The following is a 25073-nucleotide window of genomic DNA, read 5'->3' on the forward strand; positions in this document are numbered from 1 at the left end:
TGAGATGAACAGTTAGCATATTTAGAAAGATAATGATGTATTCTCCTGTGTTGTCATAGGTTTATAAATGATTTACCATACAAATCTGATTAAATGGCGCATGTTGCATTCCCAGATCAAGATTATATTAAACCCAAACTCACAACAACATGCAGAGATGGAGTTTGAGCCACTCCACACATGTAAATTATAAGCTTTAACTGTGAACGGAGCCATTCTGAGACGCATGTACGTAACCTACTCACATGTAAATAATTAAAGTGCATATATTAAAGGGGTCATTGGATCCCCATTCTCAAGTTGATATGATTCTTTAGGGTCTTAATGAGAAGTCTATAACATACATTGGTTAAAATTTCTCAGTGGTAGTGATAAAAAAAAAAAAAACACCCTTTTTACCTTGTCAAAATCAGCCCTTTTTAGAGCGAGCCATTGTGTTGCATGTTCCTTTAAACGCTAATGAGCTCTGCTCACCCCACCCCTCTCTTCTGTGGGGTGACGAGCTGTAATGTTTACTTTAGCCGCATTTAGCCACGAAACTTGCTAACTAACATATTACTAAGAAAGGCGATTTGCAAAGATGGATAAAAACCCATATACTCACTTCTGCTCTAGGTGAAGCTGGATCACGAATGATTTGCGCAAACATAGACACATTTATGTAGATCGCTGGGCGCATTTCCTTCAAAATTGAAAGTAACGTTAATCCTCTGCATCTTCAGCGGCTCAGATGTCGGGAGTAAACGATGACTGCTATGTTCCTTACTACATCCAACAACAGAACACCTCCATCGCTCAATCTGAGATATTCTTGTCTTTACCAGCACCAGAGCCAACACAAGGGCAGTCGGACTGTTGCAGCTCATCAGGGTGGATCTAAGGTTAGACTGTCATGTCAATCAACTATTGTGGGAGTGGCCTTGGTCGGTGTGACATCACACTGACAAGCAGCTGAGAATGACCTGATTTGAAAAAGGGGATATTACTTATACTATAAAGATTGAAGAAAATACCACTGAGTAGATTTTTATCATTATAGGGTGGTTGTGTACACACACTGCCAATACATTTAAACAACATGTATAAGCGAGTTTTGCATCCGATGACCCCTTTAAACCTGCATCGCATATATTTATTTAATTCAGTCGTAGTGTTTGTTTTTTTTTTTTTTAATGAGTTTTATATATCATGCATCCTTAGCAAACAATCTAATATTGTGTTTCATGGATTCTCGTCCACGGAATGCACCACATTTACTTGATACAGGCAAAATGCAATCGAGGATTTTTTATAATCTAGTACTCAAATTGAATAGAGGAATCGTGACATAATTTAAAACAAGCTACTTTTCATGCTACCGTAATTTTATACTAGACAATAGCTTAATTGATGTGTCTCATAAGGAAAAACATGAGATTTATGGTGTTAAAAAAGTCTTGGGAATGAGAATGTTGGATGTGTTACACCCATCTGATGTAAGCAATGAAAAATGAGATGTTCAGTTCTTAACCTCTGATAAGGAATGCCGGGAATGGACCATCCATCACTTCAGTGCTGTTGCCACACTGAGAAACAATGACCACCATGCTAGAGCTGCTTGTGTCTGACACCCATAAGACCCCAAAAAATGCTTCGTTATTGTCAGAGACACACAGAGACAGTAAATGGTTCTAACAGCACCATTGCGTGACAATAGAAAGGCCAGTTCCCACAATTCAACTGAACCACAGGGGGACCCTAAATCTGTTCGGCAAACTGCACACTTAACAATGATTGCTGATAGTCTCCCTCACTAAGAGCTCAGCGTGAACCTATTCAAATCTCAAGACCTAACTAAATGGAGATGACGTCTACAGTGAAAGTCTTGCAGATTTGTTAAGTGATTCTCACATTTCAATAGTGAACCTTCAACAATCCATGCCGCATTCATACTCAGCCTACGAGTAATAATAAACTGACTGCCAGAAATAAGCATTTTCAAACACATTATATCAAGCAGAAAATGAATAAAAACCTTTAGGTTACTCACTGAACTCCTTGCAAATCCACCTCAGAATCTTTGATTGATCCCTGGGCCCCTAAAAACTAAGTCCACAGCAGCTTTTCTTGTGTAAGAGTCACATGCGAGATTTAGCGTTGATGTGGCCACTGCTGTAAGCCTGGAGGCAGGTTCAGGCCATTAAGGAGCGTTCAATGACCCTGATGTCTTAGAAGGACTTGGTGCTGTTCTGGCACACGGCAGAGGGAGGTGGGGCCCGAGCGCTTCATAATCTCCTGTTGAATTTCACATGGGGACGTCTCAACAAACCCCAGGACGCACTCTATGATCGCTTATCGCAGTTCCCTGGCTTGCGCATTTGTGTGTTTGGCTGTGCGCTTGCAGCACGTGTACGCAAAGACTGTGCATGAGGCGAACGCTGGAAGAGAGAGCCAGAGATCACACACTGTTTGTACAGTATGTTTATACTCCAGCTGAAAAGGCAATGAAAAGTAAAGACACAGTCCGTTTTAACTCTCATGTTCTGTTGAGACTGACTTTATAGGGAGAGTTAACCCTAAAATAACAACTCTTATCACTTGTGAACCCTATGCCATTGCTAAGCACAGGATTCTTGCACATTTCTGTACATTTGACAACTCAAATGCCTATTTTGTCAGTGATTATTGTTAATTTAGTTTTGCAATTTTTCCCAAATATTATGTATATTTAATTCACAATCTAATCAGCGGACTAGGTTGTATCCTGTAGCTGTGTATGTGGAGAAAAAAAAAGTATAAAAATATTCTGAAGAACATTTGGAACCCAGACAATGGTTAGTGAATAATTTTTGGGCAAACTATCCCTTTAAATCTAATAATGATAGCAATTTTGCAATTAACCTCTAATTGTCCCTTTCAGTTCTATTAGTATGATCCTCTGACCTACTTAAAATCTTTTATACAGATATCATTACAGTTTCATGCCTCTGGTTTACCACAAATTAGTCACACACATGCACATGAACTGATATGCAGCACATAAATCAAATTAAATAACACTTAGGAGTGAACGACTACAGCATCCACAAATATTTTGTGAAAAATCATTCCGTTTCATAGCTAGAATTGCTGAGACGTCAAGTAATGTAGCATTTTTCACAGATGTGTGATTAATGTTATCAACTTGACATTTTGCTATAAGCCGTTCTTGTAAGATTAGAAAAAGTCATGCAGCATCATCCTGATGCTTCAAATGTTAAGTATGCTTTCTAAGATATTAAAAGGGCCTCTGGGTTAAACCAGAAGGGTTAAGAGCAGCGAACATCTGAATTTGCTCCAGCACTATAAAGCTACGAGCGCATAGTGACAGAGTAAAAGCTGGAACTTATTAGGGAGAAATGAGGTTCTCTGCGGGATGCTGTTATCTCATCCTGTTTCTCATGATGTCACACCGAAACTTTCACTCCAAACCCTGTTCTGCAGCCTCACGACAGAAAGATCATGTTACTAACATGAATTATAACAAAAGTACAAGCAGAAGTGCAATGCTTAACACTAAACTCCAAACTAGACATTTAAAACTAAAGCACTCGTGTGATCATCCAAAAGCCAAACTGGTCAAAAATGTGCTCCAAGCTCATAGAACGACATACAGTATACAATACATACAATATTTGGAAATATTACGATTTTTAAATGCTTTTAATGAAGTCTCTTATGCTAAGCAATGCTGCTGTAAAAAAAAAAAAAAAAAAAATTGTTTCAACTTAAAATAATTTGTTACCCTGCAGACTTAAATTTGTTTGTTTAGTTAACTAAAATATTCCAGTTATCACTCAAATTAACATTAAGTAACTTAAAATTTCAAGTTAAAACTAAACTAAACTAAAAATTAAGGCAGCGGGGTAACAAATTTTAAGTGGAAAACTTTTTGACAATTTTTTTTTTACAGTGTGCAATTATGTGATTAAAAACACAGCAAAAACTCCATAATATTGTGAAATAGTATTACAATTTAAAATAAATGTCTTTCACTGTAATATGTTTTAAAATAAAAATGTATTCCTGTGCTGCAAAGCTGAATTTATCATCATCATTAGTCTTCAGTCTTCAGTGTCACATGTTCAGAAATGTATGTTACAAAAGATTTCAAATAAATGCATCAAAGGAAGCACCACTATTAATAACTAATTAATAACTAATAATAATTGAGCAGCAGGATCATGAAGGATCATGTGACACTGAAGACTGGAGTAATGATGCTGAAAATTCAGCTTTGCATCGCACATATAAATTACATTTTAAAATATATTCATATAGAAAACTGTGATTTCAAATTGTAATAATATTTTACAATATTACAGTTTTTACTGTATATTTGATCAACTAACTACATCCTTGGTGAGCATAAGGCACTTCATTAAAAACATTTAAAATCACTGCTTCCAAACTTTTGACAAGCACTGTATATTTAAGGGAAAAAAAAGCCTTCAGCAACTTACTGTTTCCAAAACTTCTCATTCGGGCCAGATGATGCATCGTCAACCATGTTCCCTAATAATGAGTAGTGTCTTTTCATTCTTCCTGATGGAATACAGATGCCAAAGGAAGAGCGAGTGAGCAAGAGAGAGAGAGAGAGAGAGAGAGAGAGAGGGACAGAGAGCGAGCCAGTAGCAGTTTAAGTAAGATGGAGGGGACCAAGTCTTGGGTCGGGTTCGATTCACCTTATTTGGATATGAGGCAAATGGGCCGTGGTAATGGAGGTAATGAAGCAGATACAATCTTACACAGGAGAAACGTCTTCAAGCAGACTATCCCAATGACAAACGACAACTGCGCTGACTTCATATTTACATTCCTGTTTATTTGCTTGGCAGGCAGCTCCTGCTGAAGCGAACTCTAATGCCGTTGTCATTCTTAAGGCATTTGTAGCGTATAATCAGATAGTGTCTGCAAATGCACGAACGCAGCGGCCAAACGAGAACTCATGAAACATTACAACGCACTTACGCTTCGAGTAAGAGCAATCAGAAGTGTCACAGGCCAACAAGAAATTATCAAACAGCCGTGCAAATTAGCAGCTGCCCACATAAACTCTATAGTGCTCTTACAACTAAGGATGTGAAAAGTACTTGATTGAAAAATAAAGAAAAAAAGCAGTGTTTCAAGCTGTAATGACTATTAAATACAAATTATAACAAGAACAAATTCAGAGCTTCCTGATTGCTTTTCAGTTTGTCAAGCTAATCTAAAGGCTGTAAACAAGTCATTCTCTATTATTTGCTTTGTCACATGCTTTTATTAGCAGCATTAAACCAATTAGAGTTTGAGCAATGATGGAAATGGGAAAAATAATTTATTTGTTTTAATCATTATTTTACACTATATATAATTGTATTCTTATTAGTTATTAACTGTAATATATTTGATTATTTTAATTGTATAAGTTTTCATTATATTGTTAATTTCAAACTTTTAAACAATATTTAGCCTTTTTAATAAATGATGTGTACACTAGTCACATGACAACATTATCTTATCTTTTATGTGCCTGCAAATTATCGGCAGCTCAACCCTTCATTCTACAGATTACAATTCTTGTTTGTGTAATTATCTAATTAGGCCTTGCAACGGCAGAACTTGTGCGTTTCATCCAGGGATTGCTGCGCAATCCCTGTCATTAACAAACGCTGCCTGCCGTTGCCATATCAACCTCATAAGCAGAGACCTCAAGTGAATTTCCCTGCAAGACAGCGGGTTACAAACACAACGTGAGCAAAGAATAAAGTGAGACAGAAATTACATTCTACAACCTTATGTTTTTGCTGAATACATGCCATTAATGCAGAAAGAATCGGCCTACGTGGCCACTGAAATGATGTTCTTAATGAACGCGTGATTAGGTAACATGGCAACTCATCAGCAAAAGGACGTCAAGTAGCACTCCGAACTCCTCCAATAATTAAATGAACAGCAAACTACCAACCATGATTTCCTGAGGGTTTGGTGAGCAAGTGACAAGTGCTCATTTCGCAAGTGTTAGCCGTTTCACAGTACATGAATAAAGCAGAAAGACCTGGAATATTCTTTCTAGGTTCAGAGCTCTGCCAGTTACTGAAGTTGTATAACACTGCCTCCAAGTGGCACAGCTCGCTGTAGGCCAAAACACATGAAGATCAATGATCTATAACCCACAGTTTAGATCCAGCATATCCAGACACAGTGGGCTGAACTAATGTGATGATTAGAGTGATTCATTTTTTCCAAAGCTACAAAAAAAGAAAAGGTACTCAATGGCCAAGTTGGAGCAGCTATTGAAGGAGAAGCAACATGTGCTCAGCATACATGTGAACTTCTTCAATACTGTACAGAAAACATCCCAGAATTCACCCATAAACAAGCATATTACAGGGTCCGTACAAATACTGTAAAATGAAATTCCAGGACTGTTCTGATTTTCAAGGACTTCGATCAGAGATCTCACTTATTAAACAATGTTTTCTCTTTCAAATTAAAACCAGAGTAAATTTTCTTTTTGTTTCATTTTAAGGGATTTGTATTTGCATATACTTTCATTTTCTTTTTATTTGTTTTGTTTTTAGAACTGTACTGCCTTAATGGTTTCATCTTTTCTATTGTTAAAGGGGTCATCGGATGCAAAGTTCACTTTTACATGTTGTTTGAACATTAATGTGTGTTGGCAGTGCATGTACAAATCTACCCTATAATGATAAAAATCCATGCAGTTGTTTTTAGATAATCTGTAAAAATAATATCCCCTTTTCAAAATCGAGCCATTCTCAGATGTTGATTGATATGAGTGTCTTGCCTCAGACCCGCCTAAATCAGCTGTAACAGTCCGACATCCATTGTTTTGATGCCGGAGCAGGGATGTAAGTTAGAGAAGAATACCTCCGACTGAGCGATTGAGGTGTTGTGTTGCCGGATGTAATAATGAATGTAGTGTTCGTCATTTAGTCCAGACATCTGAGCTGCTGAAGATGCAGTGGATTACCTTTGTTTGTGAAGGGAATGCACCTCCCGATCTACATAAACGCGTCTATGTTGGCGCAAATCAGTCATGATCCAGTTTCACTTACAGCAGAAGTGAGTATAAGGGTTTTTTATGAATCTTTGTGATCACCTTTCCTAATAACGTGCTAGGTAGCAAGTTTAGCAGCTAAATGCAGCTAAAGTAAACAGGCTCGTCACTCCACAAAGAGAAGAGGGGGCGGGGTGAGCCGAGCTCATTAACATTTAAAGAAACCTGATCAGAACAGGATGATTTTTGCAGAGCTGATTTTGGCAAGGTAAAAAAAGGTGTTATTTACACTACCACTGAGAATTTTTAACCAAAGCATATTAGAGACTTTTCATTAAGACCCTATGCATCAACTTGTGGAAAATGGGCATCCGATGACCCCTTTAAAATAATCAGGAAAAAAAAACACTCCTGATCTGAAACAAATGATTCGCGATCCACGCTCTGAAGTCCAGAACTGAATCAAATGATTCACAAACCTGCACCGAAGTCTCGATCTGAATCAAATGATCCACAAAACACGCTCCAAAGACCCAATTCAAATGATTTGTGATATGCGAAGCTCCAATGTAAATCAAATTATTCACAAACCTGCTTCGAAGTCACAATCTAATTCAAATGATTTGCGATACACAATCTGAAGTCCAGAACTGAATCAAATGATTCACAAACCTGCACCGAAGTGTTGCTCTGAATCAAACGATAAACAAACCGGCACCAAAGTTCCGATCAGAATCAAATGATTCGTGATCCATGCTCCAAAATCCCAATACAAAAGATTTGCAATATACAAAGTTCCAATGTAAATCAAATGATTTGTGAACCTGCACAAAAGTCTCGATCTGAATCAAATGATTCGCATTCTGTGCTCCGATCTAAATCAAATGATTTATGATACACGCTCCTGATTCAAAAGAATTGTGATATGCAAAGTTCCAATGTAATTCAAATGATTTGCGAATCTGCTCCGAAGTCACAATCTAAATTAAATGATTTGCGATACACAATCCAATTGGAAAGCTTCGAAACAGTAAGTTTTTCTACTAGTTTTATTAACCGAAATATGTGAAAAAAAGTATTTCGTTTTTTTAAATTGCGTGAATTTTGCGTGAAAAGATATTAAATACATATAAAAAAAAATGTAAAACTTATTTCATAGATACATTGTCTTTCAATAATTCAAGCAGTTTTCAAGTACCTCTTCAGGAATATTGTTATTTTCAAGGGTTTTACTAGCTCCTTTCACAGCCTCACTGTTCATAATCATCCTCAGGCAAACTCAAACTCTCAGGGAAAATGTTTATAGGCCTGAAACATTTTTTAGAATCTAAATGGTGGTGACATTAACATCATGCAACTGTGGCGTGGTGCATTAACGCCCTACATGTAGCCTCTTCTGTCGACTGTATTTAGGATTTAACATTGTGTTCATTTGTAAAGATCATCATGATGAACAAAACATGTAAGACTCATAAACACTTGTTGGTCATAGAGATTATGTTCTGCAATAATTCAAAAAATCCTATTGAGTTTTTGTCAAGGGAACCAGGACTTTCTGGTTGGCTTACAAAAATGACATTATTGCATCACTCTCTTATTGTAAAAAGCAGAAACAATAAAGAATGAATAGATGTGTCCACACTGTTTACTGGTAGTAAATGAATGGTATGGTGAACATGCAACGTGCAAACTTTCATGAGCGGAAATGTGCGTCACGGTGTCGTGTTCACTTCGGATGAGGTGTGTAACTGTTCTGTGTAAATGTACATGACAGGAATGCTGAGAAACCACACTGGTGTGACACTCAACCGGATACATCCCAGTACAAAGATTAGTTGCATCATTTTTTCATGTTACCAAACGTCCACACTAGGGGGCAGAAATCAGCAACCACATCAGAAAGATTCAGTCTGATGAATGCTGAGGTCAGAGGTTGACAGTAACCCAAGTGATTAACACACAGAAAAACACAGTATTTACAGCAAAATAAAACATTACTTAGTCCTAAACCAGTATTCAGATTTAAACCAAGAAAATGATGGCAAAACATTTTTTTTAAAAACAAACAGCCCAAAAGAATTATATTTTGTATATTTTATTTATTGATTTATTTATTTATTGCATTACTATCTATCCACTTCAAATGTTGACTACTGTGTGTGTGTGTGTGTGTGTGTGTGTGTGTGTGTATATATACACACAAAACAATTTATATTTACAATTATATTTTTATATTTCACTTACACTACCGTTCAAAAGTTTGGGGTCAGTAAGACTTGTAATAGTCTTTAAAGAAGTCTCTTATGCTCATCAAGGCTGCATTTATTTGATTAAAAATATAGAAAAAAACAGTAATATTGCAAAATGTTTTTACAATATAAAATAATGTTTTTTATTTTAACATACTTTAAAATATAATTTATTCCTGTGATGAAAAGCTGAATTTTTATCAGCTGTTACTCCAGTCTTAAGTGTCATATGATCCTTCAGAAATCATTCTAATATGCAGATTTATTATTAGAATGATCAATGTTGGATAATATCAACAGTTGTGCTGCCAAATTTTTTTTGGAACCTGTGATTTTTTTTTTTTTTTTTTTTTCAGATTCTTCATGAATAACAAGTTTAAAAAGTACAGTGTTTATTCAAAATATAAATATTTTATAACAATGTAAATTATTTATTATTAACTTTTAATAAACTTTTAATTATTAACTTAATACATCCTTGGTGAATAAAAGTATTAATTTCTTAAAAAAAAAAAAAAGAAACAATAAAAATGTACTGACCCCAAACTTTTGAACGGTAGTGTATATTTACAATTATGTTTAAATAATACAGAATTATGCATACATTATAATTTTTTCCCCACTGTACAGATGATACAATTTTATGACTGTGGCAATATACAATATATACCATGTCACTTTACCTAAATGGAATCTGACAAAATACTAGTTTGGTGAAAGGGAATGTACTCTCCCTGCAGTGGAAAGCATGCACCTTTGGCCTTTCTGGGTGTTTGTTTTTCATGACACACACACACAGAGTTCACCGCTGGGATTGCTTACCCTCTAGAGAACATGACAACAAACACGTTAAACTTGATTTCCATCTATTTTCCCAGCCTGGCGGAGGAGTTCATGAATCCTAGACTTCAACTACTACACACAAAATATTGGTTTTTCTATCATTCTATAGCACTTACTATCATTTGACAGTGTTTGACACATTCATCTGACCTCTGCGCAAATAAACATGAAAACGGATTGGACAGCGAGTGGCATGACAAAAGCTTAAAAAGACACACTATTGTCTTTCAGTAGAGCAACAGTCTGTATCAGCAGCCTAAAACCTGAACTGTTGGTCCAGCTGGGACTGAAAGCAGCCTGCCATGCACATTCCTGGCAGCTCTGAATCACAGAGACAACAGCAAACCCACACCTTCCCAGAGTAACACCCTCAACTGCCAGCAAACATCTGAGGACAATTACAAATAACAGGTTAAGACAAAACACTCAGGACGGCAAGATATGATAACCCATCAATCAAGACTAGAGCTGTTCAATCCAAACACCATCAATAGGGAAACTTGTTTACTTGTAGTTTAGAGTAAACTAGATGTGTCGTAAGATGAGTGACTCATTTGCCTTCAGGTATTTCAATGAAATCCAAGTCACCTGATTAAATCACTAGCAAATGAATAATGAGCAAAAATTGATGTCACCATAAATTCATCTGCCATCTCCTTTGTTTTCGTTGCTTGCTTACCAACATAACAGCCAGGTCAGTCACTGATGTCACTGAATATGTTGCATTTGACCTAGGTTAGGTGTGTGCATATGTTTATGTATGTAAGTATCATTCTTGTTTACTTTCCCTTGCATTTGTGGATGTACAGTATATGACCATAATTAATAAGTATTTTCAAATATTTAATATTCAATGTAAAAATACAACTTTAAAGCAGGAAAAAAAAAAGACTGGCTTTAAAAGAGTGCAGTGAGGAGTGCCTGGAATCATTTTGATAATAAAAAAACACTTAAGTGCACGTCCAATCTGTTAATTACATAATACTGTTATCAGAACACTACTGTAATAGAACATAGCAAATTCTTTCTTCTTCCCCTTTGCTTTGCTAATTACCCATATTTTAGTGCATTGTTACAAGAAGAGCACATCCATAAAGGCAGTTACAGATGCTAACTAGCAGTCAACTTCACTATATATCTGATTAATCTCATACAGGATGTGTTAGGCTGAATTAACCTGCTAGCAAAGTGATTTAGTTTACCAGTGTTCATTCACTTAAGTGCCTGACATTATTGACTATTGGGTTATTTGAATTTATTTCTTTAATTTATTTCTCTCGCAGTTATTTCTCTCATATTTTTTGATCAACAGTACAGATCCTTTTCAAAGACTGTGATGATGTTTCCACCATTATCAACATCGTAAATCTAACATAGTTTTTTTTATTTTATATAATTTTATATAATTTTATATATATATACATATATACACACTTTTTTTTTTAATTCAATTTACATTTATAACATTATACTGTGTTATATTACCTTGCCATTAAAGTTAACTAGACATCTTTATCTCTTCTGGTCACCGTAAAAATCTCCTAATCTTTATTTCCCTTTTGGAAAGTTATAGAAACGCTATTAGGGCTGCACGATAAATCGCACGAGATATCAAATGCGCAGCTTGTCAGTAAAGCCAGTTCTGTAATCTGTAGTAAATCTCCATCATGTGTGTGCTTTCAAACAGAGCAGCGTTTACTACATAGAACTGTAGTTCATTGACAGCTTGTCTCTACCTGAAACCACACAGGTCATGGAGATTTACTGCTTATTACAGAACCGGTTTTACTGACAAGATGCGCATTGGATATCGCATGCAATTTATCATGCAGCCCTAAACGCTATAGTGATCTTTTTTTTTTTTTTTACCCTTTTGCTATTCAGGATATACATTGTATGTTAAATATTACATTTTTTGTAGTTTCTGTTCACCATTACAGACGTTTACCCAACTATGATGACTTCCACTTATGAGAACTCTGAAAATGTGAGAAGATTTCACATTTAAAATTTAAGTTGTAAAACAGGTAGTTCTGGTCCTTAGTTCTGATTGGCCGTGTTCAAACCTGTTGTAAATTACTAAATTGCAAACATACACCTTTGTTTATGTCTGTGTGTTGCTCGGCAGCCACTTTGTTGCAACCACAACCGTTTCTGAGGAACTACATTGTTTGGCAGAAGAATAATGTTTTTATTAGTAACATTACACTTTATTTGCTCTGTTTTATTTTTTGAAACCTTACTACAACCATAACCATTTTAAAAAAGCAATAAGCCCTGTGAAGGGGGTTGAGGCTTATTGCTTTATTTTTACATTATCGTCATAAGGTAAACGTATGGGTCCTATGATTTCCTCGATGCAGAAAACGTGGACGGAATCGCAGAATCCAGTCATAAAAATTGAATTTTTTGAATAACGCGGAACGTCACGGAATTTGTCAAAGTTTGAATGAACTAAACAAAAGTAGGTCATTACACTTAAATCAAATCACAATATGGACTAGTATCTGTAAATATTACACTGCAAAAATACCATTTAAATGTGAATCCTGCATTATCTGTGTGTCTCTGTTTTAATAATTGGAGCAGACGAGCAGTTTTGTTTACTACACACACTGTAGCACGCGTGACGTTCACAGTCATCTCAGCGTCTGTCATCTCACTAAATGAGGACATAAATACATGAACAATATCTGCTGAGAGTCACTTCATGAGCATTTGACCGTTCCATTTTAGGAAAACTAGCGTTATATCATATACACACACAAATGTAAAGGTAGACACGGGCAACCCGTCAAAAAACCCGTCCAGTTTAACTCGAAGACACTGTGCCAGATATATATTTCTACTATTACTACTACTACTAAAATGAAACCCACATTATTTTTTAGGGTATAATCACACAACATTTCTTCCATGTTTTAATTTTAATAATAAATTCCCCTTTGTTTGATAACCAGAACATTTTAAATACACAACACAGAATTTCTGAGGGTAAAAAAAAAAAACTTTCATAAGTCTATTTTAAGAATAAATTTGAATAAATTAAGTATGCATTCAAATAATTAGACATGCTGAAACACTGAATTCGATAACAATAAAACATATAGTGAGAAAAAAAAATACAACATCTCATAGGGCCCCAAACAAGTTATTTTGTTAAACCTTTATTAAATTAAAGTAAAATTGTATGAGTTTCATGATTTAATTAATTAGACATGCTCTTTGAATTAATAAAATTTAATTTAACCATTAAAAAGGAGTTGAGAAAAATTAAAACAGGAAAATACAGAATCCAGAAAAATTAAAATGTAAAAAACGGAATTTGGAAAAATACAACGGATTTCATATGGCCCTATAAACCAGGGGTGCTCAACCCTGGTCCTGGAGATCAACTTTCCTGCAGAGTTCAGCTCCAACCCTGACCAAACACACCTGAACCAGCTAATTAGGATCTCAAGGAGAACTTGATAATTACAGACAGGTGTGCTTGATTAGGATTGGAGCTAAATTCTGCAGGAAAGTCGATCTCCAGCAACAGGGTTGGGCACACCTGCTATAAACGATGAGCGCCACCATTACGAATTCTGTCTTCCCGTCTCCATAGGAACCTATTCAAATAGCTTCCATCTGTTTTTAATGTAGCTAATGCTGGCAGCTTCATGTCATCTACACACTCATTAAACTTTGGGTAGTTAGGCACTGACAAATGACGCTCATTAAGACATTGCAAAGTGAAGGGGCTATGGAGCCACGTGCTTCTAAAAAAAAAAAAAAAACATTTTAATAGGTTTAACATTAGATTAATCAACTCAGAATATACACTCATTTTCCTAGAAACAAAGCATCTTTCTGGTTAAGAAATAACGTCTATATGCTATCAAAAGAGAATACGATGTTAACAATTAATAATGGAATAAATTCAATGAGACATCAGAAAGTTATGTTGACTTCTGCAGCTTTCCAGAATCCATTCCACTTCTACAAGAGCTAATTAGACACAGAGTTTGAGCAGAGCCCACCAAAAGGATATTCCTGAGAGCTCTTCTCATAGCACCTGTTTCCCTGTTGACTATTCTGTCCATTTCTGTTTTAATAGACTAGATTTATTTAGAGAAGTTATTTGATTTAGGAACTTTAGCCTATTAAACACTAAACCACTTCTGGTGAATTCCTGATTGCTTCACTGACAGTTCAAGGCTCAAAGCAGCGATACATCAATATATCTGCTTGACAGATTAACCATCATTACACACATTATCTGCAATGGCTGATAACGGTTCCACAAATGAGCAATTGCAATAGGTAAATATCGTCCTGTAATAAATGGTGCACCTGATCTGAACTTGCAGCTTTGCTAAAGCCGCTGTGCGACAGCGTGTCTAATTTGTCATTTTAGGTTTCAGAAGTGTGCTTACAAACACCCCATCTGCTGCCGCTAGACACCCTTGATTTAATAAGAACGAAGCGTAGAAGAAACTCCTCTAAATGGCTCATTGTGCGCCTTGAGTTCTCAGAAACACAAGGCATACTTTGTGTGCGGTATCACGGCCACCGTGTCCCTCCCCCCAGCCTGTCCTGTGTTTTGTTTGGCGTGTAGATGTGCGCTCTGCTCACTGACACCAGTGTGCTAGTGAGTTAGACAGGTCTTATCAGTACCTGCCAGTCTCTCTAAGGTCTGAGTCAGGATATGATATGGTTTGGGCTGTTGATTTGCGAGAGACTCTAGGTGGTCTCTGTCCATGAGGGAAATAACTATGGGGCTGGTTTGGTATGCAAGAATGAGAGGAATGAGATGAGGTGTATTGTTTCGTCACTTCACTTGTTTGTTAACCATATCGCCTTCCTTTTGTTTTTGTTTTTTTGATATCTAGGGAAAAAAAGTAGTACTTATTGCATAATGGTAGCTCGTTTGTTTTGATAGAGTTGTTTTTCCAGTAATAAGCTATTTTTTTCCAATGAGTTGTGGTGTAGCATGACCAAATGTTGTTTTTTTTCTTTTGTGACACTGTGATGCATACATAGCTTTACGGCCAAACAAGCTGAGTGAGGCAATAAGGAAATGTGCTCTCATAAATTGTCATCTGTTACATAAGAACTAGGAATTCTGATTTTAGTAAATTAACTGGTTAATAAATAATTACAGATCATAATTATAATAATAGTGATCATATTATCATTTATATTCTTACCAGTATACTGTATTTTAATTATGCATAAGTGATTTAATTACACTTTTTGGGTCACTGACAGATATCAGAGTGCTCATTAGTCATTACCTGTTTGGAGATCTCTGGCGCTCCATTGGTGCTAATCAGCCAATCACAAGGCGGTGTTTATTTTCCTGTGGCGGGGCAGGCAAACGCTTTTTGGCTCATTTCCTTTAATACCACAGAGGGCTGTAGTAAATTCCATTTTCAACACGTTCTCTATTTCCACACCAACCCAAACAACGTCTTTAATGAATAGTTCATGCAAAATGAAAATGTCATTATTTATTGGTCTTTCTAAACCCTTACAACTTACTTTCTTTTGTGGAAACTATTAAGTTCCATTTAAACATTTATTTGAAAGAGCACCACAACCCATGCATAATCTCATGGCTGTTGTATAAACCACAAACAACACTGTGGTTACTGTCCCCTACTTGCAATCTCACAGGCTCCATTGACTCCTCTGTGTGTCCACTGAGACAACAAAACCAGGGGTCAAGGCTGGGGGACGTCAGAGTTTCAACTATGCACTTCCTCCCTACTGCTGCTATAATCACAAACTGAGACGATTAGCAGATGCCTCTTGGATGCCATGTCCAGGCCTGCCTTAAAAACACACTCCTGAGAGGGAAGCTCTTTGCTCTGAGTGTCAACATCTGAGGCCGTGCGCAAACAGCAAAAAAAGCTTAAGAACACATTAAAAGAACAAACTCAGCTTAATTAGAAGGAGCAGTCTGTCATTTAATTTAAAGTCAGGATGGACAGGCAAATATGCCATGGGAAACTTTCTGAATTACATGCTCACCAGCTGACCCCAGCAGACTCACATCTGAAGATGAAGACTTACAGGTTTTTCAAAACGTTGAATCCTGGCTTTCTAAGTGGGGTCGTAAGTGGTCATAATTAAAAGTTCTTTGGGGTGGTACACTTCGTTTGTATGAATGTACTATTGGAAAAGAAGAGTGACGTTTGAGGCGACAGGCTTGCGCAACAAAAGTATGTTTCCCATCAATCTCTGTGGCAGCCAGAGAATGGTAAAATCTACAGGTAAAGCAATAATTACTAAGCTAATGCCAAGAAACTAAAAAAAAAAAGAAAAAAAATATGCAATTTACCATAAGAACTAAATTTCACCCCAAAATAATTTTAAAAATTAACTAATAATTGTAGAACTAATAAAAACTAATAAAAATTAACTAATAATTTTACAAATTATTTTAGCGAGTGTGTCTATGTACATATATGTATGTGTGTGTGTGTGTGTGTGTGTGTATATTATTTGTACAATGTTCTCTTAAAACAGCTCACATGTAAAAGGTTAACATGCCAATTCATATTCAAATTTCAAATTTATATTCAAATTTGGACTATAAAATAATCTCACTAACACTAAAGACATTGATATGGAAAGAGTGGCCTAATAAAGCAATCCTTAAATTATGGCTTGATGAAACCACAGGACGTGCTTCATGACACCACCAGCATAAGTGGTCAGGGATGTGTTTGTGCTTTTTACCGTTAAGGTCATCAAGGCAGGTTTACATACGCCTTGCAGAATCCGCAAAATGTTAATTATTTTACCAAAAAAAAAAGAAAGATCATATAAAATGCATGTTATTTTTAATTTAGTACTGAACTGAATAAGATATTTTACATAAAAGATGCTTACATAAAGTCCACAAGAGAAAATAATAGCTGAATTTATAAAAATGACTGTTCAAAAGTTTACATACGCTTGATTCTGTGTTGTTACCTGAATGATCCACAGCTGTGTTTTTTTTTTTTTTTTTTTTTTTTTTAGTGATAGTTGTTCATGAGTCCCTTGTTTGTCCTGAACAGTTAAACTGCCTGCTGTTCTTCAGAAAAATCCTTCAGGTCCCACAATTCCTTTTGTTTTTTCAGCATTTTTGAGTATTTGAACCCTTTCCAACAATGACTTTACGATTTTGAGATCCATCTTTTTACACTGAGGACAACTGAGGGACTCATATGCAACTATTACAGAAGGTTCAAACACTCACTGATGCTTCAGAAGGAAACACAATGCATTAAGAGCCGGGGGGTGAAAACTTTTTTTTTTTTTTTTTTTGCCGTCTTCTGGGAAATATTTAAGTATCTTCTGTAGCTTCTAAAGGGCAGTACTAAATAAAAAAAACCTGACATTTTAGCAAAATAAGAAAAATCTACACATCTTTATAATGTTCAAAAGTTTTCACCCCTGGTTCTTAATTCATCATTTTTTCCTTCTTGAGCATCAGTGAAGGTTTGAACCTTCTGTAATAGTTGCATGTGAGTCCCTCAGTTGTCCTTAATGTGAAAAGATGGTCCTCAAAATCATACAGTCATGGTTGGAAGGGGTTCAAATATTCAAACACACAAAAATGCTGAAAAACCAAAAAGATTTGTGGGAACTGAAGGATTTTTCTGAAGAACAATGGGCAGTTTAACTGCTCAGGACAAACAAGGGACTCATGAACAACTATCACTAAACCACAAAAAACAACAACACAGTTATAATAATTAAGCATGTAAAGTTTTGAACAGGGTAGTTTTTATAAATTCAACCATTATTTTCTCTTGTGGACTTTATGTAAACGTTTTTATGTGAAATATCTTATTCAGGTCAAGTACTAAATAAAATATAACATGCATTTTGTATGATCCCTCTTATTTTGGTAAAATACAACAGAATTGTACAACATCCTCTCAAAACAGGTCACAAGTAAAAAGTTACTTACATCAAAATACAAAGTTCAAATGCCAAATCATATTCAAATTTGGACTATAAAATAAATAACCTCACTAACACTAAAGCACTAAACCTTTAAAGTTACAGGTTATTCAAAACTTTAAGTCCCAACTTTTTAAGTTGAATCACAATTGGCCATATAGTAGTACAGTTCATTTGTATGCATGTACTTTTGATAAAGAAGAGCTAAAAAGCTTGCCAGGAAATACTGCTTCTTTAACCGTTGGAGGCGACAGGTTTGCGCAACAAAAGTATATTTCCCGTAATTCTCTGTGGCAGCCAGGGAATGGAAAAATCCGCAGATAAAGCAATAATTACAAAACTAATGCCAAGAAACAAAAAAAAAAAAAAAAAAAAAAGTTACTTCATCAAAATGCAAAGTTCAAATGCCAATTCATATTCAAATTTGGACTATAAAATAACCAAACACTAAAGACAGTGCTAATAATGCAATCCCTAAATTATAGCTTGATGAAACCACATGATGTGCTTCATGTCACCACTAGCATAAGCCCTCAGGGATGTGTATGCGCTTTCTATATTCGCCTTCAAATCTCTAGAGAATCCTGATGCAATATTTTTGAACCATCAAAAGAGATACAGGCTGTCTTTCTCTGTCCACTTTTCGTTTTAACCCTTCTTTATTACCAATATGAGACAATGATGGGCTGCTCTCCATCGTGGTTCAGTCCAAAACCACATTGCCATTGAGACCGAGTATGTGGGTCCAAATCAAAACCCCAATAACAAATCAGTGGAACACCAAACTTAAAAATGTGAATACAAAATGGTTTGGTCTCTGGAGTAGCAATGACTACAGCACACTTATTTCTACATGCTTAGACTCAGTGAACTCATTTTTCACCTATATGGAATGAATAAAAAGGTGAAGGAGGCAGGGGTTTAGTGCCTCAAAGGGGCAATAAAGTCTTAATGTCTTAAGCCAGTGTAGCGAGAACCAAAGCACGCTCTGAAACACAGGGTTCCACTGTCCCAGCCAGCGGGAGAAACCAGACAGCACTGGAACGACCCTTAACACAACAAGCAGTGCTTTTTACAAGTCTACTAGTAAAACGTCTGCCTAAGCTCCGACATAATATGCTGCATAATAGATCTGAAGTTCTGCTGAAACAGACGGCAGTCGCCCACTAAATCATCTGTCAGAAAAACCTCAAGCTGAATTGTTTCGTGTCTGTATCTTGCACCAACTTGAAACGTCTCCTCCTATTTTGCTAGTAATTCATCAAATTACAGGCAAAATTAAGTGCTGGCCAGTGTCCATTTGTTAAATAGACTGGAACCGTTACAATTACCGCTAAAAATGACAAAATTGCCATGAAAAATGCATCACTGTGGTTTACTCCTGCAATTTGGTATTGCAGCCCTGCTAATATCATTACCCAGTACTATAAATTGGTTATGCTACTTCTCATTTGTAATTTACTGTGGATAAAAGCATCTGCTAAATGAATAAAAAAAAAAAAAGATAAATATTTTATGGTCTAGTTGAATTCACTGAAATGTCTGAAATGTACAGCAGCAAAACCAAGACAGCAAACAAGTTATATAACACAGAAATCAAGGAATATGAACACAATGCTGACGAATAATAAAGAAGTCATGTCAAAAATCAACTATAATTTCCTGTTTTTCATTAGAAGAAACTAGTTTAGACTTTTTAACAATTAAACCCATGAAAACTCAAAACCAGTGTAAATAATAGTGAAAAATCACTTTTTAAAACTGGCGTTCCATTACTACCTCTTAGAAGATTTGGTCTCATACAGGAAAAGACAGATGTACCTCCATTATAAAACAATGCCAGGGTTTGAAATGCAGGTTTTAAGGTGTTTTAAGGGCAGCTGTAGCATTTTATGTGGTATTGCACCAAAGCCCTAAAACCGCCAACATCACATGAGTGTTTTGGGTAGTTTCTAGGTTATTCTAGGAGTGTTCAAGTTGTTTGCAAGATAGTTATATACACTATATTGGCCACCATATCGGCATCAGCCGATAAATGTTCATTTTTACTGTTATCGGTATTGGCCAAATAAAAAGTTAATGTCTTTCTTTCTTCAGTCGTTAAGAAATTATGTTTTTTGAAGAAAACATTTCAGGATTTTTCTCCATATAATGGACTGATATGGTGCCCCGAGTTTGAACTTCCTAAATGCAGTTTAAATGCAGCTTCAAATGATCCCAAATGCGATTTGAAACTATCCCAGCCGAGGAATAAGGGTCTTATCTAACGAAGTGATTGGGTATTTTCATAAAAATTGGCTGTTTTACCTTTTTTGTTAAGGGTGTTTGATCTTCCTTGCATTGTTACTTTGCAAAGACTGTGTCGTTACTTCTGCAGCGACATAGGATGATTTTGAAATGATTTTTGAAGTTGAGGGAGAAAATACGATGGGAGTTTTGACATACCCTAACTGTCTTGAACCAGAATACACGGAGTGCAGGCAGAGCAGGACAAGACGAGCGTTTGAGATTAAAAAGTATTTACATTTTTTTTTTTAAATGAAAATAACCAATGTTAGATACGCTAACCTGTAACGCTAGATAAGACCCTTCTTCCTCGACTGGGATCATTTACAACCGCATTTGGGATCGTTTGAAGCTGCATTTAAACTGCATTTTGGAAGTTCAAACACGGGGCACCATATCAGTCCATTATATGGAGAAAAATCTGAAACGTTTCCCTCAAAAAACACAATTTTTTTTTACAACTGAAGAAAGAAAGACAAACATCTTGGATGACAAGGGGGTGAGTACATTATCTGTAAATTATTGTTCTGGAAGTGGACTTCTCCTTTAAGAAACACATTCAGATGCGCACTATTTGCCATGATGGTTTTGGAATGCTTGAAATATGATTGGAATCACTACAAAAAGTACAATACATAATTGCAATATGTGCAGGGCAAGTCTGTCATAAAGGCTACATAAAATTATAATGTGAACATTACTGTAAATAATGTTGTGGAATCTTTGTGCGCCCGTATTTTATGCAAGTGTTGTGTGCGCCCAGTTACACCTCCATGACAGTTAAGTTCGCTTTTGCATTTGCAGCCTTTTGTGCAATTGTTCTTTGTAATACTGTTTATTTTATATGTATCTGATTTATCTTATCTCAACACATTCTGACTATATAGCACGCAGTAACTGCGTCATGTTGTGCATATATAAGTTGCAATATTACTACAGTAATAAAAAGTTGTGAATTCTTTGGGGTATATTTGCCATGTTTCAGTGCGTTGTTATGGGAAGAGCCAAGAGCGCATCCACGACTTACACATCTGACTACACTGTAAAAAATAAAAAAAACACAATTTGTTGAGTCAGCTTAAAATAATGTTACCCTGCTGGCTTAAAATTTTAAGTTAGGTCAACTAAAATAAGTTTATTCAACTTGAAATCTTACGTTGTACTAAGTAACAACTTAGGTATTTGTGTTTGCTAAACTTAACAGATGGGTAAGTAACCCAGCTGCCTTAAAATTTTAAGTTGATTCAACTCAAATATCTAAGTTGTCACTTAGTATAATTTAACATTTCAAGTTGAATAAACTTTTTTTGAGTTGACTGAACTTAAAATTTTAAGGCAGCCAGGTTACAAATTATTTTAAGTTAACTCAACAAATTGTTTTTTACAGTGTAGTGCATAACTTAGTTCAAGATTGCTTGGACATTTCTGTATTTTTGTGCATTTATAAGTTGTAATATTCTGTTTATGTTCTATAAATATCTGATTCTCATATAGCCTGATTAACCCGCTAACAAGCGTTTCAGTTTAACTGTGTTCATTCAGCTCTGCAGCTACAGTGCATGCAGCACAAACAGAATTGCTGCTATTAATCTGCTATTAGTGGTATTAATTTGTAACTTTATCAAAATCATTGATGCATTATTAATAACCACCACTTTCATTTTTTCTTATTTTCATCAAAAATATGATTAAATAATTAAAATCATTTCATTACTGTCCGTGCAGAGGATATTCCATTTTATTGATCCATAGCGCAGGCATTTTGATTCTTTACACACAAGTAATTATGCCCAATGACTTGTTTGCATTATTTATGCATTATTTTATTTATTTGTAGGACTTTTTTATGAGGAAATTTAGTAAAATTATTTTTCAAACATACACTGTTAAAACTAGGCTGATTATGTTGAAGTGTTTGGGACATGGCTTTTAATGATGAGAACTTTTTTGTAAGCAGGCTTTCAAAAATGTGAAAAAAAAAAAAAAAAAAAAAAAAAAAAAGGATTTAGACTTATTGGCCAACATATTGGTTATCGGCTTTCATATATATAGAATTATCCGTATCGGCCAAAATTTTCATATTGGTGCATTCTTATTACATAGATATGGCCACTAGATACGCACCTAGCAAACAACTCAAACACTTTACAAGTGTCCCTTCTGGAGTCTAGGGTACTTTTTAGCCGGTTTAGTAAGCAAGGAAAAACACAAGCCAGTTCACTTAGTAAGTAATATCATAATTCTCCTCAACAAGCCGCATGATTTGAGTTATCATTCAAGTAGCACAAATGGTTTAATAGTTATGGGTTTTGAAAATGCATTGCAGAACTTCACAAATGAGCAACTGCAATAGTACGAACCACTAATTATGCACCCTGAGAATGCAGGGTTCAATTTTAATTATTTGTTCAGTGATCAAAGACAGCAAAGAATTTCACTCTAATGCTTATTCCAAAACAAGAGATACAACACAAACATTCAGAGCAGGAACTGTGGCACCAACTGTGAGAGAGGCACATTCACAGAGCTTTAGTGTAACACCTGAATAACCAGTAGTTCATAAAGGAAGCATTCATACCATGTAGAGCTTTAGTGAGAAGGGAAATTGACCTTACCTCTGCAAACCTGACCCCTGGGTATGTGAGAAGGGCCCTGGAAACCTGCAGCTGGATGGCCTGAAGAGCTTTGCTGTATCCTCTTGCCTCATCACCAAGGTGGCATGTTTTCCCACAAACAGACTCCCAGACTCTGTCAGAGATGCATCCGGTCGGTAGAGTCCTCACTATAGCTCTGGTGCCAGTGCACACGGTCTTTTTGATCTTCTGGTTGTTCTTGAGATACCTCCTGACCAGGACAGTAGAGCGTTCTTTCTTATTACGCACAAACTCACTGTCAGACACTGTGCCCTCGCTGTCAGTACAGTCAGGTACAGACAACCTAAAAGGCGTGGACCTCTTAAGGCACCTGCCCTGAAAGCACACAGGTTTGGTTTTTCTATTGAGCCTTTCCAGACTGGAGAAGCCATTTTTATGGCACACGGCACATACGAAGTCCGTTCTGTCATGCATCTTGTTATTTACGGCAGTGCCGCAGCCATTGGTGCATTGAGGCCTTTGTGGTGAGGATACTGGCACACTGTTTCGCCTCAAATCCAGCCCACAGAACGGCAGGCCCTCCGTGTTTTGGCCGATTACGTGTTCCATCTGGCACAGCTCACCATCCGAGCCACTCAACGCTGGCTGTTCTCCAGCAAGGCAAGTAACATCAGAAGAAAACCCTTCTGCTTTGCACTGCTGGGGCGCCGCTCCCCAGCTTCTAGGAGGAAAGCTATTCTCCGGGCAGCCTTCTTCGCTTTCCACTGGATCGCAAAACCCACACATCTGGCAAACGTACAACCCTTCTTCCCCGTGCCTTGCAGCCCCACAGCTGCAACTTTTGGACCTGTAGGTCTCGTCTAAGCAATCCAAACTTTTAGACCTAGTATCCAAAGACTTCCGGATTCTGCACTCCATGCCCGATGAGTCTCCCTCTGAATAATGGACCAGCGCCAGAGGGGATTTGCTCTCAGGTAAGCCGTAGTTCGCAGATATGAGAGCATCTCCATTACTTGCCGAAGTCTCCATACCAAGACTCTTCACTCCCAGCACTGTGGATGCCTTCTTGGAGGCCATGGAGCTCATGAGGCCAATATGCGACTGTCTCTCCACACGAACCCTCATATCACTTGGCACCTGATGACAGATCCGTCGTGCTCAACTTACACCAAGGACAAGCTTCTGGCAAATTACTCCTAAAGATGATGGCCTTGGGACCAGAGAGAATGTCTCAGTGGGTCTGTCTGAAGTAGAAGCTTTAGGATGACTGCCTTAGAAAAGCGACGGCTGCGTCTTCTCAGTTTTTTCGCCCCTCCCGACTTTAACCTCTTCTCCCAAGACCTCAGGGGCTCAGAACACTGGACGAGAGGGGAAGCAACAAAAAAAATATTAAATAAACAACATCTCTTGCTACACAGATTTTAAGTGATCTGAAAATGCTCCCTGAATGAATGAAGAAATATGACAATGCAAGAGGAAACATAAACATACTGTAACTCAACACACTGGTTTTACTTGGCCTGGGCAAGGCTAAAAAAGTTTCTCAATCCTTATCAGAACAAAGCTGTTTTTTGTCTAGCTAGGTGCTATCTGGGGAAGTTGTTAAAATTGCTCTTCAACCACAAGCAAAACATTGCTTAAAAGAAATATTTCAAGGGCAGGATGTACATTCTGACAGCGCAAATGAAAATTCACATCTCCCTCCCAGGAAATCACACAGCTGTCCAAAATCTTACTACAGTCTGCAGCCCCCAAGTCCTATACAAATGCATGGGTCTCGGGAACGTAAAGCTTCGCTTGGAGGGGGTAGGACAAATGAGATTAAAGAGGGGCATTCGCTGCATTGATTCTGGGTGAATTCAGCCAGTCAAAAGCCTTCAAACATTGCTTAGTTCCCACACCCACACAGTCAACGATAAAGCACTGCGCTAACACAGCGAGGAGTATTTCTTTCATAACTCAACACTTGAGTGCTTGTAATCAGGCATGGACTTGGTGAAAGGGAAGAGTGTCAAAGACACTACAACACCGCTAATACTGTGTAGGGACAATCAATGCTGACTGTCTAAGACCTTTGTAAGACTTTGTTCATCTTCGGAATGCAAAATAAGATATTTTGATGAAATCCAAGAGCTT

The 25073-nt window shown here is 36.7% G+C and overlaps 1 protein-coding gene across 6 annotated transcripts in view; it reads right to left on the reverse strand.

Annotated features, from left to right (window-relative positions):
- Positions 1 to 25073, reverse strand: part of plce1 (phospholipase C, epsilon 1) — a 91629-nt gene that overhangs the window by 62514 nt on the left and 4042 nt on the right. For all 6 annotated transcript variants that reach the window (XM_051124086.1, XM_051124080.1, XM_051124079.1 and 3 more), the window contains exon 2: positions 22959 to 24295. In XM_051124086.1, coding sequence (XP_050980043.1) covers positions 22959 to 24062 — 1104 coding nt within the window. In that variant the 5' untranslated portion in view covers positions 24063 to 24295. The remainder of the gene's footprint in view (positions 1 to 22958; positions 24296 to 25073) is intronic.

The sequence above is a fragment of the Labeo rohita genome, chromosome 12, assembly GCF_022985175.1.
Source record: "Labeo rohita strain BAU-BD-2019 chromosome 12, IGBB_LRoh.1.0, whole genome shotgun sequence".
Classification (NCBI taxonomy): Eukaryota; Metazoa; Chordata; class Actinopteri; order Cypriniformes; family Cyprinidae; genus Labeo; species Labeo rohita.